At 52.0% G+C, this 15,228-nt stretch overlaps 3 protein-coding genes across 3 annotated transcripts; 1 reads left to right on the top strand and 2 right to left on the bottom strand.

Moving 5' to 3' along the window:
• Positions 1 to 1,679: 1,679 nt before the first annotated feature.
• On the bottom strand, positions 1,680 to 4,385 carry EDD37DRAFT_492251 (fungal-specific transcription factor domain-containing protein). The gene is made up of 3 exons (XM_062813333.1): positions 3,984 to 4,385; positions 3,724 to 3,930; positions 1,680 to 3,658 (listed from the first exon to the last, which is right to left on the bottom strand). The coding sequence occupies exons 1-3, from the start codon at positions 4,081 to 4,083 to the stop codon at positions 1,911 to 1,913; spliced, it is 2,055 nt and encodes a 684-aa protein (XP_062668666.1). The 5' UTR covers positions 4,084 to 4,385; the 3' UTR covers positions 1,680 to 1,910.
• Positions 4,386 to 8,864: 4,479 nt separating this feature from the next.
• On the top strand, positions 8,865 to 11,000 carry EDD37DRAFT_566902 (uncharacterized protein; the record flags this gene model as incomplete). Its single annotated transcript, XM_062814119.1, has 1 exon — positions 8,865 to 11,000. The coding sequence occupies one exon, from the start codon at positions 8,865 to 8,867 to the stop codon at positions 10,998 to 11,000; it is 2,136 nt and encodes a 711-aa protein (XP_062668665.1).
• A 1,316-nt stretch (positions 11,001 to 12,316) lies between these two features.
• EDD37DRAFT_491312 (uncharacterized protein) lies at positions 12,317 to 14,257 on the bottom strand. The gene is made up of 4 exons (XM_062813331.1): positions 13,779 to 14,257; positions 13,422 to 13,726; positions 13,240 to 13,361; positions 12,317 to 13,187 (listed from the first exon to the last, which is right to left on the bottom strand). Exons 1-4 carry the CDS (start codon positions 13,999 to 14,001, stop codon positions 12,413 to 12,415), a joined length of 1,425 nt encoding a protein of 474 aa, XP_062668664.1. The 5' UTR covers positions 14,002 to 14,257; the 3' UTR covers positions 12,317 to 12,412.
• Between the last annotated feature and the right edge of the window lie 971 nt (positions 14,258 to 15,228).

Here is a 15,228-nt window from a genome sequence, read left to right as displayed (position 1 = left end):
GGATTAACAGATGGCAATGGACGAGTGATAACACAGGATTCATTCCTACTTGGTACGAGTAAATACCCAAAGTGGTCGAGAAGGCTTGGTCCATGGGTATTCACCGTTCAGTGATCGTCCCTGCCAACGTTGCCTGCGCGCTCCGTTGAATCTCCTCCGCTGGCCAATCAGACCTGCCTTGACGTGGTATATGCTTACCGAGGATCTAAACTATTTCTAGATATATGCCACGAGTACGTATCACGTTTCGAGGTGCCTTGGAACGCTAGAATCTGGGGACCTTCTGTATTGTGACCGGTGTGCGGTTCACGTTCGCGAACCAAGTCCAAAAGGCAACAACCACATAGCGGCTCAAGGGACCAGTTACGCTGAGGTTACGGATCTATCCTGCAGAGCAGCATATGCCATCTCCGGATTGCTGGGCTGAAAAGGCAACCACGCTATCAACAACCGAACGGTGATGCATATTGCACCCTGATTATATGGAGGTTGATTGAGGCGGAGTTATCTCGTATTCTACCAGCTATCACATGCCTGCGCCGATGTGTTGTTACGAGGCTTTTCCATTCCCGATCTGGCCATGAGCACATGATAACTTCCAGTCTTCTAGACTCGGTCACTCCGGGTGCCTCCTAAAAGGACCTTACATCCTCGCGATCATCGCTGCCATACACCTTGGCCTGCCTGGGCCCAGTGTCGCAAATCGCGATCATGGCATGTTTGTCAGCGCACGTGGTCATCTGCTTCTTGGGTTCGTCCTGGGGTCAAGCAATGATCGCTCGATAGGAAAGAACACGACGGACCCCACGAGTCATACAATGGAGGGTTGAGCAAGATGCATGACCTGGTTTCTGTTCCGACTGATCGATTGAGCGAACTCTAGAGAATTCCGCGATGGAGAACATCAAAACCTTTCTGGCATTTCGGTCTATCAATACCTCACCATGATATCGGCACCAGCACGTTGCACGCACACTTGATTCACACAGACGTGCGGCGCGGTTTGCATATCATGTCGGCCTTGTTGCGTGGAGCATGTCGAGGCCTGGTCGAGACCCCTGCCGTATGGGCCCCTTCTGACGGACGCTCTCATCCCCTCGATGCCGGTGCTTCACCTCCGCGTACTTATCACGACCGTACTATTCTTCCCTTGTATGCCGTCGTCACGTCGTCTTCTGCGCGCCACGATCTCACAGCATTCAATTCTAGTCGTTGATGGCCGAGCGTATAAGAAGTCACCCCTGGTCGGACAGCCCCTGAGCCTGCCTCGTCCCTTCGGCTTCCGCTCTAGTCCAGCCATGATGAGGCGATCATATACCTCACCAATCGTCCCTTCCTCGCCATTCTCTGATTCCAGCGTCATGCAAAGCGACGTAACAGGAAAGGAGATTCGTTGCAAGTCAAAAAGGCTGGATCAGTCTCAACCTGTCCAGCCTGGGTATCAATAATATCCAACTCTTTCCTGCTGAGTAGATTTCTGAATAGAAAATGTGCATGTCCAACATGCATCGTGCCTTCGTATATCGAAGGCCATCGTCTGCCGTTATAACTGTGGTGTACTTGCCAGCCAACCTCGTTGTCGTCGCCGCCGCCGTGTAAAGGTAGCCCTGTCTTCCCCGGAAACGCCAGTTTTTCGAAAGGAAAGTCGGACTTTTGTGTAAACCAGACCAGGATGCAGAATATTAACCCTTTCCCTGAAAGAATTAAACAATAAGATGGGGTATTTGTGAATGAGTGGCTGTAAACAGGTCATCGTCCTTGATAAAGGACTCATCAAATGTGAAAAGAGTGTCGTTCCAATATGATGGCAGGTGTGCTTGGAGCTCAAAGACGACAAACCTCGGTATCGCAGGTCATCAAGACCAGGGTACACATCAAGAGGTTTGAAGTTGTTGATCAAGCAGACCTGGTCATATCAGAAGAAAATCCCATCCATTTTGCTGCATCACGTCCCTCCAGTGGACGTTCTGGCTCCTTGGTAGTGTGGTTGAAGAATTCGGATTGGCGGCGGCGGCAGTGGCAATGACGGCGTTGACGACAGGGCCAGTGGGCGTTGATACCGATTCTCCTGGGCTTCGGGCAGTGACGGGCGTGGCTTCGCATACACCGGCAGAGATAACCATGTCATCATTCCTTCTCCAGACTTCGTGCAACAAACGCACCATTCGTCCGAATGATCCGTGATCGGCTGCTTCGCCGAGCATATCACATCGTTCCGAGAGCATGCGGCGGAAGGGCGACGCTGGTATGGAGTTGACACCACAGATCAGCATGGGCCAGACAAGGCATCGGTCAAAACCATTGGGGCCGGAAGGAATATATTGGAGCAGATCGGCCATTTGCGAAATGAGGTTGACGGTAGCGGGCTGGTGACGGTCGTATTCTGGAACCAGCGAACAAAGGTAGACTCGAGTGGCCTTGCGAAACACCGCCGTGATGTTCTTAGTCAGTTGTTGTGGTCGTAGCTTACCCTGTTTCGAGAACGGAATTTGCGGAGGCTCGGTAGGTTCGATCTGGTCCAAAGTCTTCGCGAGCGATATGATATGGCTGGATATGCCGATATCGTCAAGCCTGCCTTCAACTTTGAGAGAATCCAAGCAAGCAACCTCCGACAGCAGGTACATGACGAGGTCGTTGCAGCCCATCAGCTTTTCGAGACCGGTCGTGGCGTTGGCAAAGAACATGTTGCGGTAGGTGTTGGAAAACCGAGGAGCTTTCCCCTGCATGGTGGAGCCAAGAATATCAATCCATGCAGTCAGGGTCATGTTGAACGGCGGGTGGCCACCAGTCAGTGGAAGCTCTTCCAGCACGGCGGGGAGGTTGAGCTTCTGCACAATGTCGGCGGCAGTTTGGAAGTGCTGATGCCATGGGATGAGCTCCTTCTCAAGATCAGAGGCGGAGCCAACGCAACCCTGTAGCGAGATCATGCCCAGCAGTGCGTCGAGCATCTCGCTATGGTGAGTGTCACCATTGAGTGCCTCGACCACAATGGAAACGAAAGCGAGCTTGTGGCGCATTGTGTCGTCCTCGACGGTCATGCCAAAAGCTGTTCTGGTATCCTTCAGGTGAGTTGCCGCGGCGAGCAAACAGGAGTGTAGATAGGCCTTGTTATTTTCTAGGGCAGGAAGCACAACATCCTGCCTCACCGTACCGACTTGATTGGCCTCCAAGACAGGGAAGAGTAGTGGTAGGACACTGTCGAGGAGGTGATCAAAAAGTGGGCGGTCACAATCCTCGAGTTGGATCATCGTCGCGAATTGGGGTTCGGGGTGCCGAGCAAGGTGGGGAAACTCGAAGAAGTCAAAATCGATGCCATCCTCTGTAGCCCATGAATCTTGTCTATGCTCGTAGAAGTCCTGTTGAACCCAGTCGTCGCCAGTGTAGGATGGTAGCATCGTGTGAGGAGGAGGTGGCGGCATGAAGGTGCTGAAGGTTGAAATTGACGAGTCACGACGGGTGAGTTCATCGTTGACAAAGGTCTGACACTCTGTCTTGACATCCACTTCCCATGGATAGCCTGGTCCATATGGGTCCCCGTGTGGCAGGAACGCACTCGTGCCATAAGCGTCATAGAGGCCTGGCGTGGTCACAAAGGCCGGGTCGAAATTGATATCGTAGTCGTCTTGCGATCCAGATGACGACGATTCCCTGGTTCCATCTGTGTGAAAGTTAGCAGGAGGGTGGCATGAGCACAGTGACAGGAGATTGTCATGAGTGGCATACATGTACTCTGGGCCGCCACAGTCTTCTCAGTTGTCTTGGTCCTTTTGATGACGGTCTTTATGAACTCCTTCTGTTTCCTTCGAGTTTCGTTGTTGCTCCACCATTGGGGCCTCTTGTATTCGCAGTCAAGGCCTAAATGTCGGCATGCCCTGCATTTCGATTTGCCCTCGTCACACTTCTTTCGTCTCAGCCGACAGGTGAAGCAACCTTGACAGGGTTTAGCAGCTGTACTTCTGGGAATGGGTCCTTGTTACACTCACCAGATCTCGACCTTCTATGCATCTTGGAAGACTTGGAGGACGGCGAGTCCTTGATCGCCGCTGACGCTGCCTTCTTCTCCTTGTCCCTAGATGTCGCCATTGCTGAGCAGGTATGGGAAAGGTGTCTGACCGATTACAAGTCTCGGGATGGCGAAGGATCAATGGTTGAATGTGGATGTCAGGACCAGCAATGACAAGGACGCCAACCGTGAACCGTGCTGCTGAATACTATTACGAGGGAGTGGTCGCGAAGACTGTCCAGCAGTGTTCGCACGTCTAAGAAGTCGTCGACGAGGTGAGAGAGCAACAGCGAGGGCACCGGTCTGCCTTGAAGGAGTTCACAGCGACATTGGCCGAGGATGTCGTATAAGAGTGAACATGAAAGAGCCTCAGGCCTTGGAAAGAGCTATATTTGGATTGTGGAGAGCCAGTATATGCAGGTAGATTGTGGTTCCGAATCGGCTCGAGCAAGATCGAGATGATAGAAACAATTCTTTGCGAGAAAGAACGAATGAGAGAAAGAGGCAGTACATGACTGCAGAAGTGTTGTATCTATGAATATCGCGTCTGCGTCTGGATGTGCCATTTGCGGATTGGCTAAGCGGCATGGCGAAGGTGGGCATTTGCATGTCTTCGAACAATGAGCAGGCTGGTCAAACGGGTCTCTGGAGAAGTCGTTGAACAATTCGAGTCCAATTCGGTAGGTCAATAGTCTGCATCGTATGCAAGACTCAATGACCATGAAGTGTGGGAGAATTGAATGATGATTGGATGACCATATGTGGGCTGGCGCTTCGAAGCTAAGATTAGGACCTGGCAGCTTTGACGAGTACCAAGGTCAGGACTGTTAGCGCCGACCTGTGAACATTGCTGCAGCTTACCCTTGTCAGGCATGTGCCCTGTCAAGCCACTTTTGCATGTTCGTTGGATTTGAGGGTCACCAATTGCTTGACAACCCCCAACCGAGGATGGCCACTGAATGGCTGACTTAACCCTGCCCTTGCTAAACAAGGAAGCAAAGCAGTTGAGAGCGGGGCGATCAATAGCCATCAGGCATCAAAGGATGACTTTTTTGAGGAGAGCTAAATCGCTTGGAGTCGAGTCATGGGGTATACCTCGGAGCAAGGTGGAAGCAGATGTGGTGGAACTCCCAAGCTACATCCAAGTCCTGGTTGTAAACGTGCGAATCGCGGTTGTACCCGACTGGTACCAGTCTCCAGGGAAGAACCACAACGGGCGGTACCAGAACCATGATCTTGTCCTGCGCACAGACACCGAGATGCCATGCGGTTGACCATGGAATAGTTACCAAGATATCGATTTTGGGCATTCTTTTCCTCTGGTCAGTGCTCGTGTCCTGAACACTGGAAGCGGGGAAAAGTGACCAGAAAGAGCTCGCTTATCAAAGGGTGTTGGTCGAGTCTCTAGGGTCCACTCGGCTAGGTGCAGTAGCACGTCAGTAGCAGCAGTAGGATCTTCAACTTAGTTTTGGAAATGAAGCCTTTGAGCCTTACTCGGCCATTGCTTGTCCTATGGTTCTGGCAGGATCATGATTACATTGCACGTTTCCCCGCCATGTGTCTCGTGTCTTGTGCTGGCAGCCATGGCCGGGTGTTACACGTACTGTCAACGATGATCCTCTCTCTTGTGCCAACCGCCTGTCACACAGCTGTGTAAGCAGGTCGCCGTGTTTTCTCCGCTTGTCTGAGAGTCACGTTCGGCTTCTGGGTAAGAGATGGTCCGGACTGGAGAGGAGACAGGGCCGTTCTAGGCAGGCTGGCTCTGCCGAGGGTGTGTAAGAGATCATGACGATTGGACCTAGTTGGAGCGAAGGAGTCGAGGGTCTAGGTAGGAAGAGTGTTTAGTTGGCAGGTACCGCTGGAGGATCAGTGAAGTTCAATCTGGGTGTGGTTGAAGCTGCGGGAGCGACGGGAGCCAACCGTGATGCCAAGACCACTTTCGTGCATTAGCCCATGTAAGTTGGTGATGGTCAATGCTCCTTGTAGCCTGCAGCAGATGCACGACTGTAGCCTAAATTCTAGCCTAGAGCTTCCATTCCCTGCTATATCGTTTTAACTAAAGGAATTTGCTCCGTACTTTGTTCTTCGTCATTATCACTTACCATGGCAAGCTTCTCGAGAGATTCCTTTCCTCGCTTGAACACTCTCATCGGTCCGCATGGTATGTTGACTGTGTTTTTCTTTTTTTAGAAGTGCTCACCAGCACAACGAGCATGGCACCATTGACCGAGATATGATGCCACGATGAACCCTTGTCGGAATTCGGCATACTGTGAACTTGAGGTATTGACCACGGTCACCAGTCATCGTTACAATGTTCCTGCAGCTTTGACCTCAGGGCACAGAAGATCTCCCAGTCGGGTTCAAAATATGCTCTTACACAGTCACTGCTTCTATCTTCCATGTCGTGTCTCTGTCGTTGCGACTCCCACAGGCTCAGGCACGCCGGGCAATAGTGTAGCCACAGGGACGACCTACCCAGCTAGCTTCTCCTGCTCGCCGACTGTTTTAGCAGCGACTGACTTTCTCTTAACATTCCATGCATGCGTACGCCGTACTCTGTGTGCCATCACAATCACACCATCTCCAAGCACCATCTTCTTCAATTTCACGCAACGTGGCCGTAGTTTCGAGAACGCTACAGCACGTTGTTGAATTCTATCCTCATAAACGCAGATTAGTCATGTTTTGACACCCGCCTTCTCTTGCGCTATCGCAACGATCCCGCTGTCAACTTGATAAGACGATAACTAAAGTCTTGCTTGCATGTGCCAGTCTGCACATTTCCGTCGAGACCAACAAATGACGAGCATCATGCTCCAAAGATTAATTTGGGGGACTTGACTTTGAGGTTGTGCGGAATAGCTTTTTGCTGCAAACCTTCTGGCAGCGGCACCGAGCAGAAACCTCATGATACTTTGCAATGATTCTTGAAGTATCCGGCTATATTGACCGAGCAAATGAAACAGGTCCCGATCATGGCCGTTAGACTTGTACACGGTACGAGGTAGTCTACCTGGATTTGGTGTAACGAGCAGGTACCACAGCTGCGTTCCCGTGTCCTCGTGCCTCAACAATGGCAAGTAGCGGTGGGCTCACCGCTGTCATGGGATACTGGTGACTGCCATGTTTACAAATGGCACTTTACCACGATACAAAGGAAGCATGCCAACTGCAAGTGTCGTTATTTTCTGCCCTCCATAGCACAGCATGATGTACGGGTATGTAGCCTTTTGACATGACTCGTCGCAGGAGGTAGATGTGTTCAAGGTTTCGCCAAAAAAGTATAGGCAAGTCTGGTCTGTTGATGCGCAAAATCTTGCTTGCATATGCACACACTTGAAGTGATGCTACAAGCGACTCGTCCAGAAGAGAAGCATCAAGTTTAGGCGAAGCGACAAGACTTGTGGCAGGAAACGATTTCAACTTATGCATGAATCCCCGCACTAATTGGCACCAGACTTTGAGCTGTCGACCAATCCGATTCATAGTCAACGTCAAGAACTCGTCTTCCGGTATGGGCCGACATGGTAGGAGATCCAAAGTCTAGTCCATCGCCTTGGTAGTGTGAACCTTGGGGACCCTTCTCTTACGGGAAAGCACATGCTGAAAGTAAGGAGGTCGATGATGGGCATCTGGATGGTGCGGGAGCGGGAATCTATGGAGGCCGGAAAAGATCCAGAACCTACTGCTGAGTCTGGTCACTCCCATCACGACCTTTGCAGGATCTTTGGACCTGAACAGGGTCGGACATGTCTCTCAGCTCAACTGACAAGGTACCATGTACCAGCGTTGCATGTCCTACGCATGGCGAGGTGCAGAATAGATTGTTCTCTTTCCACTAGTCCTTGTGATATATGCGTGGGGGAAATGTGGTCACTTGGTCAAGTTACAACCTTAGCACCTGAAGGGTGGGTTGATCAGCAGGGCAGGAGAGGTTCGTCTGCAGGGATCACCAGTCTCGCAGATCCGGGTAAATGGCATTGTGAGAAAAAGAGCGATTCTTTTTCAGAGATAAGAACCAATGAGAAAATGAAGAATGTTGAAAATGCATGCAAGGGGGTGGTTGGGAACATCACAAGGGATGGAGGTGCGGAATCAAGGGAGAATAGACTTCTACGGGTAAGTTAGGAGAATAGGGAAGAGCCTGAACAAGACTTCCCTCTCCCTTCCGAAACGGCTCGAGCCTGCAAAGGAGATGAGAGCGAGTCAGAAGCGCTGGATGCTATTCCAAGTCACAGCAGAAAACGACACCAGGCCAGAGATAGGATAGCTGCTTCTGGCCGCTCGATACTGAGTGGAAGGGTATTTTTGGTACTCGACCTCCTCCTGCTGCAATTGGCCCCCTCCATCGCGGGGGATAAAAGAGACGGACTGCATGCATGTGCCGGGCCTCATTGGGTCGTCACCTTGTATACCTCGTTCATTGGGTAGACGTATCCTTGCACGAAGGAAGGGTCACTTATGGGGGTGGATGCGGCCGTGAAGCCGACCACGACGGCTTCAGCGCGTACTATGCATAGATGGGCCTCGATTGGATCTTCCAACATCTTACCGCCAGCCTGTACCAGCCAGCGTCGGTATCCCGGGCATTGAATGGCTACATCTGCTGCGTTTCACATCTATCGCACGCATAGCACTGCAGCCAGACCCATTGCGATAGTCAACCCACCTCGTTTCCTGCGACCATCCTGGCTTCATTACTCCGCTTATCACATTCGTCTAACACTCTTTAACCGCCCTCCTCGAAGGACTCCTATACATACCTCCGACCCTTCTCGAATCTCCATCTCCACCCTTGGTGGTTGCCATCTTCACAGAACCAAAACACTTCCTGGCAGAGATGTTCCATTCCAGCGACATGGACCGGTCTCTACCATACTCATCATATCAACTGCGACGTGCAGAAATGCTACAGAAGCAATCCGACTTTGCAATGCTGAGTCGACGAACATCAGCTCCACGGCCACTCTCGGAGGCCACTGAGTTCGACACTGACAATGAAGAAGACTCCGACTCGGCTCCTCAACCTTGGGGCTCGGAAGGAGACAATGACAGCCAATCTACACTGTCAAGTCCGGACGACCTCCCCACACCGCCGCATACCGGTGGTCTGGGAGGGTTCGAGTTCCACTTTGACGACAAGTCAATAGTTGGACCTCAAGGTCCGCACCTCTTCCGAGGAACACCAGAGATCCTCACTTCTCCCGAGGACGATGTCTTCCTCACCATGTCTCCTGTTGAAGAGTTCAAATCCCTGGCTGCTGATATCAGACCTCTTGCCAGACCCATCAACGCTCTCAACAGAGCAGTGGCAGAGCTCGATGAATCTCAAGTCCGTGATTGGACACCACGGCAAGTGGCAGACTGGATGCACGAGGCTGGCTTCGAGAACAGCGTTGTCGACAAGTTCCTCATACACGATATCTCCGGTAGCGTGCTGATCGACCTACAATTCGAGGACCTCAAAGAACTCGACATCAGCTCCTTTGGCAAACGACACCGAGTCATGAGTTCCATCCACCAGTTGCGCAACAGCAGCATGATAACCCTGGACACACCTCTTTCGAGGACTCCCTCCAGAACGAACCGAAGTCCCAGGGCCTTGCAACGAGTAGCCAGGCCCGATGAACGGCAAGTGGTCGTTACAGATCGCTCGCGCTCCCAGAGACGAGGGCGTCAACCCGACATTGTCACTCCGGCCGAGTCAGTATCCATTGTCGGTATCGAACAGGTCCTTCCCAAGGAGCACAAATGCGCCAAAGGAGAAGACTGTCCCAAGTGGCAGAAGCAACAACGGAGAATCCTCCGGATGCAGCAAGCATTCGAGCAAGACACCAAGGCTCAAAGACGCCTTTCCAAGGCACTCTCCGAGGCACAATCCGAAGCCCTTCCCTCAGTGGTTGGCTCATCAGACGTCCTTGGTCCCTCAGCCGCGAAGATCACAGCCGAAAGTCTGAGCTCCATTCAACCTCGCGATCCTCAAGAGAACATCCGCCAATTCCTCAACTTTCAACACCTGCACTCACCATCACACGCCACCAATCCATCACCTCCCCCAGCCGCCTCTGCTTCATTCGCCGCCAAAACCCACCTTGACAACAACCTGCGTGGCCTGCCCAAGCTCACAATCCCAGGCTCATCAGGTGACGACGAGAGAAGTCCATCAAGGACACCAATTTCGGCCCTTCAACAACCCACACAAATCCAAGTCCAACTCAAGGCCCAGCTCCTCGGCGACCCATACCACTACGGCGGCGTCGCCTCGCCAGCGGACATCTACCGCATCGACACCCCCATGTCTGCCACAGACATTCCCATCACAGCAATGGCCATCGACCCTTGCCAACGCGACGTCTCGCAATCCGTCCCACCCGAGATGCGCTACGGTGCCGGCGCCGCAACACTCGTAAGCCCCGAGCCCATCCAAAGATGCACATCGACGCAACCAACTCGCCGCCACATTCGCCAACAATCATTCACCCCATCCATTCCTCCCGTCCAAGAAACCAACAACGAGTCCTCCCAAGCACAGCAAACACTCCCATGCTCTAGACCCACCGAGCTCGACTTGGCCAACCACCAAGGCTGGATGCGCAAGCGCCGCACCACGCGCATCCTCCGCCACGAATGGCAAGACAACTACTGCACGCTCGTCGGCAACAAATTGACCATGCACGAGACGCACTACGCCAACGCCGCACCTCTCGAGAAAATCGACGTCGACGAGTACACTCTGCACGCGTACGCGCAGGCCTCGAGCTCCAAACTCAGCGCCGCTTTCAAGAAATCGCTGCTCGGCCAAGGCAAGCTCCCCGCCGGCGAGCACAGCTTTGCCTTCTCTTTAATCCCCGACTCCGAGAAGTCCCGCAAGATGTTCGAGAAGGGCAGCAAGACGCACTACTTCGCCGTCGACAGCTCCAAAGAGCGCATCGAGTGGATGAGGAAGTTGATGCTGGCCAAAGCCATGAAGAAGAATGATGCTTGCCAGATTTGAAACACCACTTACAGTATAATGACTCCTTCCTTCCCCAACCCTTTGTGGATATACACACACACGCACGCCTTTACGACCCTGCCACGACTTTCCTGTCACTCAAAGATATGTCGACAGTTGCCTCGCGGCAATTTTCCTTTCTCCTCTATCAAAACCAAAAATCTTTTCCTCACGACGTTGACTTTAAGTCATCACTCACCACATCAACACTCAACACCTCATACAGTGCATTAGCGACGGGAGCATCTCACCAATCTTATTTTTCGGGCTTGGAGTAACACGATACATGGGTCCACTCGGATCCTAGGATGAGGATATGGATATGGGATATTGATTGATTACCTGGGTGCTTGTTATTTCTTTCTGCATCTCTCGATGATACCACCTTTGGAAGTTTTGATCGGATTGACACGAGGAAGTCCTTTTGAGCCTTGGACAAGAGTCCTCGTGCATATGATGTTGAGTGCGATATCGAATAAGATCATACATAGGCCTGTACCAATGGCAAGATATGCATGATGAAAATATTTTCGTCCCTTTCTCTTTCCATTGAGCAGCGTTCGATGAAGACGTTGTCATCAATTACTCACTGTGCGTCGCCGTCAGCGCACCGAAAAACAACATGGCGTCCGCGGGTCGAAACCGTTCGTGCGACCATGTCGACACCGTTTTAATATTGCACCGGGTCGGTAAGCTTATGACCCCTTCCTGAACAGTGAACATCTCAGTGCCCACCCCAAACATACATCGTACTCAGGCCGTAGAGCTAGGTTGTGCACGTGATCAGTAGCTCGCTGTCATCGTTGTGCCGCACCCCCTTCCTTTCACCGAGGCGGTGACCTCAAAAAATGGCCCTGAACATATATCAAACTCGCGAATTTGTGTCCAAGAACAGCCTTCGATCTAGGAATCAGTCTAATCGCCCATCATGGACCTGGCCAGTCCTAGGCGTGAAGAAGATCCGAAAACTCTCATCGGACCTAGTAGTCAGCTGCAGCTGGGTACCTCCTAGAGAAGGAGCGGTCGAAGCAGTTTCTTTAGACAAAAAAGTCCGGGCTTCGATCACCAATCAAGCAGAAAAGGTCCTCCCCATGGGGCTTGAGAGGTGCCAGGGTTCAACACCTTGGGTTCGGACTTTCTCTCTGAGTTTTTGCTGTTTTTGGCAAGCTCGATGTATATTTTTGGGCGGTCGTGTTCGGTTGTGTGCGTTGTGCAGGTGAGGCAGAACTCGGGTAGCCTTTCTGAACCTCTGGAACGACGCTTCCTTGGCGAGCTGGGTCAGACAACGTCGCTGCTCGATGACGGCAGAACATTCATCACTTTCCCGTAGCCCAGCCTGGTTCCAGCCTCAATTCAACGGAGCTGGATGCGACAGGGTTCGGTGCTTGAAGTCTTTAGAGGATGTGCGGCGATCACCTTTGGACCAGATTTAATGCTTGACGTTCAAGCAGCCTTGATCCAGACGAACGACTCTTCACCCTGTCAAGCCCTCTCTGCCAGTATAATTTCCACTGTTGCTCCAGCCGTCCGAACCACCAAAACTTGCGACATATCTTGGTTATGCCCTTCCACGAGCGCGCCGCGGGGAATGAGTCGAGCACGTAATCCAGCAAATCATCCGCCGCAGGCACTCCCCCAGCCGTATGTGCGCGCCAATTGATTACCAGGGCAAGCCAGATGATGACCTCACTCTCCGCCACGCTCGGGGTATCTATTGCCTTAACGTTGGCCATAAGCGCGGTGAGAGATGCGTGGTCGAAGATATTCGTGCGGTTCTGCCCACTAAGGTGTCTCACAATGATCGCCAGACCCAAGCACACTACGTGCTCCAGTCCGGGCGGGATGTTTGACCTTCGTAAATCGAGAAGCAGCATGACGGCATCGCGCGCAAATTCCCGCGGTTCGCAGAATAGACGGCAGTATCGCATCATGGCATCTTCGGTGCTGCTGGCTTGTATGTTGGCCAAGTGTGCCCATTGCGCGAGGTTGGATAGCATTCTCATGCAACGCACGCTCAGTTGGCCGGAGAGCGCGGCCTCAGCAAGGCCCACGGGAAGTTTTGCGAGATCCCGGGTTACTTCTGATGGGAAGGGGTGTTGTACGTAAGTGATGGGTTGCATGGGCACGGTGCTTAGGTCGTCCGGGCTGAGTTGTAGGTACTGGCCTAGCGCGATGTAGAATTCGTTCCTAGATCCGAGGTTTTAGTCTTGTGAAGTGCGCAAATATGCGGATAACTTACGTGGCTAGGATAGCACGCAGAGCCAGATGAGCCGGTGTATCACTCAGGCCGCCGCGCAGCGCCAAAATCTGTCGCACGCCCTTAAGATGGAGTTTCAGAGCCGGGAGATCCATCGAGCAGGACTTTTCATCACGTGTCAGATATATGCAAATGGGAATGGACTTGTGCAATCTGAGACTTACATCAGCAACCATGAGATGCAGCACCGACATAATCACACCGTCGTCTAGATGAGCTGCTGGTTGCGACAGACGTTTCTGAAGGGTCGCAATGGCATCATTCTGGATCATGATCATCGCCTGAGAGCGCTGCGGGTTGCGAGGGTTCCGGTTACGACGCCACTCATACTGACTCTGGGCCGCGGCCAGAAAGGCTCTAAACAGACCTGTATCCTGCATCGCCATAGGTATGAGCACTGAGAGGGCTGGGTGGTTGGCATCAGGAGTAATATGGAGGCATAATTCCTCTTGTCGTTGGGTGTAGATATCTGCAATTATTAGTCCAAGTATGCCATTGTTTTGTACGTATGGCATTCTTACACTCATCGATGCTCGCCATCGAGGGTTGTCCAGGTGTCATGGGATACGACATGAACATATCGCGCCGGTGGGAATCCAACGCCGTGTGGACGAGCGCATTGTTGTTGTCGGAGTGCCATTGCTGCAATCGAGTGAACCATTGCGTCCCACTTTCGTCCTCTTCCTGCTGAACGACACCAGCCTGGGATTCAAGCTCGTCATCAGACGGACTCACTACGCCCATGGGTTGATTGAAAGCGTCCAGTCAGTAACGATTTGGTTGTACAGCCGCCGTCGACATGACAGCGATGGGGTCGGAGTGGCCAGTTTGAGTACGAAGCAGATGCGATTTTTCTTTGCCGGCTATTGTTCACCAACAACCTCGAGGTGAAAGCCTGGCGAGCAATGAATTGCTATATAGATTGTCCCTTGGTGGTAGATATCAAATATGTTACATTTGGGGGCCAAATGTAGGGCTGAAAGCGAAGGTCAGAATTGCAGATTTTGTGACGTATGGTAATCCGATGAGGGAATATACGAATGAGCGACCAATGGACGTGAAAAGTTCGAGCCGGACAGACTTATAACTCAAATCAATTCGAATGATAGATGTCCAGTAAGCAAATGATGCTGGAGGTAATTTTGTTGATCAAGAGAAATATGCCCCTCGAAACGTAGATGAACAGGCACGGAAAAGAAAAGCTTTAGAAGAAGCAAAAGCGGATCAAAGATCGTTTGATGCTTCTCTCAAACAAAGTCACTCAGCTGGTATCGTTTTGGGATTAGTTGACATTGTTTCGTCGGCAGTTACACTTAACCGTAGCGCCCAGAGAAGGCCGAAGCGTCCGAAGGAGATGCCCGGTCGACCCCTGGGAAACCGTACTTTGGCATAAGTTGGCGAACCTGTTCCAACAAGAGGTGGCGCGGTCTGACCGTTGTAGGTCCCCAGAGTCCAGAGCACAAAGTATGGGACCTTATTGTCAACCCAGCGCCCTTCACACGCAACATTATAGCCTCGGTCTTTGACAGAGTGACAGTCAACAGCTCTCTCGTATAGCCATACTAGCTTGCTATCGAGGAGCCCTCTGTCATGAACTTGCTGCACTTCGAACTTATCTCGTCGATATACAGTAGTACTCTCTGTCAGACAATGCCGCATTTTCTGGAAACAGGCTCGATGGCCATAGGTCGTGGATCGGTGAGAAGGGACAGTCGCAAGACTTCATAAATGATCAGCCCGCACGAGCTTGACCCCAGAAATAGATCCAACCTTTTATTTTATTTTGCTGCCTGCCAAAAACATGGCATTATGATTGTTGCACCACTCATCAGGAGGACTCTCTGTTTCAGCTTGACGCGCCATCCCTGTGGCTGCAGCAGCGGATGACGTCGGGAGTGGCTCATCCACAACAGGTCCGTAAGCAGCTTTTCCAAGGCTGGCGGCGATGCCAACCGGGGCACCAGTGGCTGC

Source organism: Exophiala viscosa (genome assembly GCF_022695815.1).
Source record: "Exophiala viscosa unplaced genomic scaffold EDD37scaffold_8, whole genome shotgun sequence".
Classification (NCBI taxonomy): Eukaryota; Fungi; Ascomycota; class Eurotiomycetes; order Chaetothyriales; family Herpotrichiellaceae; genus Exophiala; species Exophiala viscosa.
The sequence above is the reverse complement of the archived record's forward strand: the minus strand, read 5'-3'. Positions and strand labels throughout refer to the sequence as shown.